Here is a 4,108-nt window from a genome sequence, read left to right as displayed (position 1 = left end):
GCTCTTCCTTTTTTCTTACACCTTACCTACTAAAGGAGGAGTTCTTGATGGGTAAGTGGATGCTATCCGCAAGACACCAGGGAATTTATTAGAGGTCACTCGAGCGCATTAGCTATATCTTCTTCAGGGGGAAAAAAAAGCACACAAAGAAGTATCTGTATACCTTTTATTTCCAGAGGGATTTTTCTTTTTTCCCCTCCCCCCTCCTTTTTTCTTTTTTCCTTTGTTTTTTTTAGTTTCAAAGTGGTAACCTTGTTTATTTGCCAGTTTTTACTTTGTACGGAAGCCCTTAATTTGATTTCACTTGATTTTTTTCTTTGCTTATTTTAGTGACATTCATTCAGCCTCTTTATTAAGGAAGCTTAAAAAATTCACTCATTTAAGATTTTGTTTAATTTTTGTTTTCTTTCCAAAGATTATGTAGGGTTTTTTATATGTATATACCCGTTTATTTTAAATTTTTTTTTCTTCCCCTCTTTAAGGTTAAATAAGGGCTTTGTCCTCTGTTACACCTTTTTTTTTATTTAGTTAGTTATTTTGATTCTTTGGTTGCCCGTTTACTTTGTTGGACTCTTTTGTTTAACATGAATCGCATGCTGATACTCTTTGCATGATCTCTAAATCTTCCCATTATCATAGCAGGGGGAAAAGAAGTTTCTTCTTACTGTGGATTTCTTTCAGGGATATGTGCTTTTGTTTTCTTCTCCTCTTTCTTCTTTTTCTTTCTTACTTTGTTTCTTTCCTTTCCTTTTGTTTCAGTGCATCATGATGGTAAAATTTCTGGGTTTATTTAAAAAAAAACAAAGTAAAACCAAAAACAACCCCCCAAAAACCATTCAAACAATGCCAAATGGCTTTTTTGCTTTCAGATCTCTCAGTCAGGGTCTTCTGCTGACCTCTTTACCAAAACAGACAGCCCGCCTGGTAACCTAGCCAGCCAGAACGGAGAGTATCATGAATATGACTCAGGAAACGATACTTCCTCCCCTCCCTCCACTCAAACGAGCTCATCCAGGTCAAAGGACAGCCAGGAGAAAAGAAGTCTAGTCCATGATGGCTTTGGCCATGCCTTCTCGTCCGGGAAGCCCAAACTGGCCAACAGCGATAACAGCTCTGATTCAGGAAATTCCTTCACCAGTTGCTTTTCCCAGACCAAGGGAACAGCTTTGGAAAATCTGTCTCCAGATGCCCAGGGACAAGACCGAAGGTCAGTGATTACCAGTAGCTGCTGCTGGCAGCCAAATACCTGGTACGTTGTTGCTCTGTATCTCCTGCCTGCTCGCCAGTTGCAGTGGTGAGCTGGCAGGGAGGTTTTTGTGGTCTGAAGGCAGTTAGATATAAATCAGACCCACGGTCTTGCCAGTCTGGAGTCCAGAACCCAGCAATGACCAATACTGTAGCCTGAGGAGGAAGATGAAAACCCAGCCATCACGCCCCCGGGCATTGCCTGTGCCTGCTCTTCTGGCATTAATGTGGCTAATGCAGGGTTTGGCCCTGGGTTGAGCTGTGTCCTGAACACATCCCTGCTCAGCTGGACGTGACAAAGACAGTCACTGGCCTTTCTAGGCTAAATCTGAAAGGTGCATTGGGGTTGCTGTGCTAATTCTCCCCCTCTGATTACTGCGGGGAAGGGAAGCAGGGTTCACTTTCACTAAAACCATTACGGGCTGTTCTTTCACCTGTCCAATGAGTCAAATCCAGCCTGCCCCTTCCCAGCTCATTCAGGACTGGTCCTGGGTGACAAGATAGCCTCTTCTACAGATGGGGAGCACAGGGAGGGGCAAGTACGTCGCTGGCTGCAGGATAACAGCAGCAGCTCTGTGCACTGGGGCCACGGGGCATCAGGGCAGGGGGCAGGAGTCAAACCACCATCCAGTGCCGCAGGTCCTCATCAGGAGAGGGGAGTAGATGCCAGCCTCCATCACCACCTCCCATTCCTGGGGGTTTGCCAGGTGTTGTTGGGGATGAAGACACTGAAGCGCGGTGGCTGGTACCCAAGGCTATGCTCGGGCAGTGGTGTTAGGGAGCTCTTCCAGCTCAGGCCCTTGGGTCTTAAAGGCTGAAAGTTAGAGCCAGGATGTGGTCTGGGGGTGGGAGCACTGAATGAGAGATGAGAGGGAGCTAGGAGAATTGGTGTTAGGAAGAACAAGCCCTCTATTTTTCAGTCAGAGGGTAAAATTTTAGGGCTGTTTGTATTTTTCACATTGTGACTCCAGTGGGATAACTGTGCCTTCACATGGGTGGAGCTGGGATTGCAGCTGGCCCTGGCTGTTGGGAGGCTGCCTCGCTGCTGGGCTCTAACCCCAGTTCATACCCAGGGCACTTCTGGAAGTGGAGGAATTCACGCAGCCCTGTCCAAAGGCAGCAGGATGTGCCCGCTCATGCTGCTCCACAGCCAGGCTGGAGCACAGGCCCTTGCCCTGCCATGCTCTGGCTTTCCCATGCTCCAGCATTTCTCACCTCGCCCCCTCCCCAGGACCTGCACCACTCGCTGGCCTGACACAGGCTCTGCCAACCAGACACCTATGGTGTGCTGGGCACGGGGCAGAAGAGCTGCCCTTCACACCACCTGAGACCTCTTCCACAGCCCTTCTCTGGTGCAGCCTGGAGGGTGAGCTCTTGGGCTCTGATCCCCACACACAGGGCCTCCTGCAACAGCAGCCTGGGGAGCCGGGAGGTCTTTTATCCCCAGCTGGGGAATGGGAGGATGGGAGTACTTGTTGGCTGGAGCGTGGTGCTCCCCTCAGCCAGGGACCAGTCCCAGTTCAGCCACAGCTTCAATGACTGTCCAAATATGTGTTCACAGAGGGTGCCTGTCCTTGTGTCTCAGCTGTTCGGAGGAGAAGAAGCGAAACTTCCTCCCGTCCCCAACCCACAGCTCCCCGCTGAGGCCGTGTTCCCGCAGCGAGTCGTACACCAGCACAGGCAGATCCTCCCCCGGCTCCAGCCGCTCCAGCTCCTCACACCACAAGGCCTCTCCCAGGTACTCCCGAAGCAAGTCCTGCTCTTCAGGAAAGAGGTAAGGCCAGCTAAAACAGCTGTCTCTGTGACCCTGGGCAATGTCTAATTCTTGCAGGCTGGCAGGCTCCTTGCAGGGGGAGGTGTAAGAGTTTGAGGGGTGCCTAGGGATCCACATGGCTTGGGGTGAACTGGCCACACAGAGCTGAGCCGAGACCCTGAAGTATGGGGCATCTCTCTATGGGCTCTCCCCATGAGCCCAGATTCGGAGGAATTTGGTACAGCCTCACCTTCCAGTGTCTTTAACTCTTTTATGGTTCTTGCCTATCCTCAGGTCGTCTTCACGCTCCCCCAGCTATTCCTCCAAATCCTGCAAAAAAAGTCCTGGGAGCAGGAGTTCAAGGTCTCGTCGGAGCCCCAGTTACTCCCGCTACAGCCCTAGCAGGTACAGCTGTCTCCTCATGTGATATCTACTGCCTCACGCTTTCCCACTGCCTGCATCATTTGTTTGGACTCCAGCACACTTGCTGGCTCCTGCCAGCCCCAAACCGCTCCCTCAGCTTCCTCACTGGGTGCTTTAGTCCTCAGCACTGGGGTGAGAAGGGAGCAGGGGGACACAGAGTAGGGCATATGGCAGTATGTTACGTTGGCCCTCAGTCCAGTGGAAATTTCTCACCATCTGTTGCCCCAGAGCTGGTGCTGGTTGCAGAGGGAAGAGCCCAGAGATGAGCCTTTCACTTTCTGTGGGAAAAGTGGATTTCCTATAGCCAAGGACTGCCCTGCGTTGATTCAGGAGAATTTCACACAAAGCACTTTTGGGGGTAGGTTGCTGGGAAGGAGACCTGGTTTATCCCTGGAACTGAAGCATCATGGTATCTCACACTCAGAGCGTGTGGCAGGTGAAGTGGCTGTTCTTCCTCTCTGAGCCCTTGTGGGGGACACGCTCTGCAGCTGAGAGTGCACAGATGGCTGCTCAGTGGTGTTTTCCAGGGCCTCATGCGAGTAGGAGATGCCTCATAGGAAAACCAGGGGAGTGCCCCTCTCTATCATGCTGGTGTAAACAATGGGCAGAGCATTAGGCTCCAGTTGGATCTGTCCACAGCCTTCATTTCTCGAGGAGCCCACACCAGCCAGCAGCCCCTGCAGCAGG

At 51.0% G+C, this 4,108-nt stretch overlaps 1 protein-coding gene across 1 annotated transcript in view; it reads left to right on the top strand.

Moving 5' to 3' along the window:
- SRRM4 (serine/arginine repetitive matrix 4) overlaps positions 1-4,108 on the top strand; it is a 28,603-nt gene that overhangs the window by 19,092 nt on the left and 5,403 nt on the right. Inside the window, exons 8-10 of the mRNA XM_009330878.1 lie at positions 870-1,207; positions 2,807-3,019; positions 3,293-3,403. Of these exons, the coding sequence (XP_009329153.1) occupies positions 870-1,207; positions 2,807-3,019; positions 3,293-3,403 (662 nt within the window). The remainder of the gene's footprint in view (positions 1-869; positions 1,208-2,806; positions 3,020-3,292; positions 3,404-4,108) is intronic.

This window comes from Pygoscelis adeliae, unplaced genomic scaffold (assembly GCF_000699105.1).
Source record: "Pygoscelis adeliae isolate BGI_AS28 unplaced genomic scaffold, ASM69910v1 Scaffold358, whole genome shotgun sequence".
NCBI classification, from domain to species: domain Eukaryota; kingdom Metazoa; phylum Chordata; class Aves; order Sphenisciformes; family Spheniscidae; genus Pygoscelis; species Pygoscelis adeliae.
The sequence above is the reverse complement of the archived record's forward strand: the minus strand, read 5'-3'. Positions and strand labels throughout refer to the sequence as shown.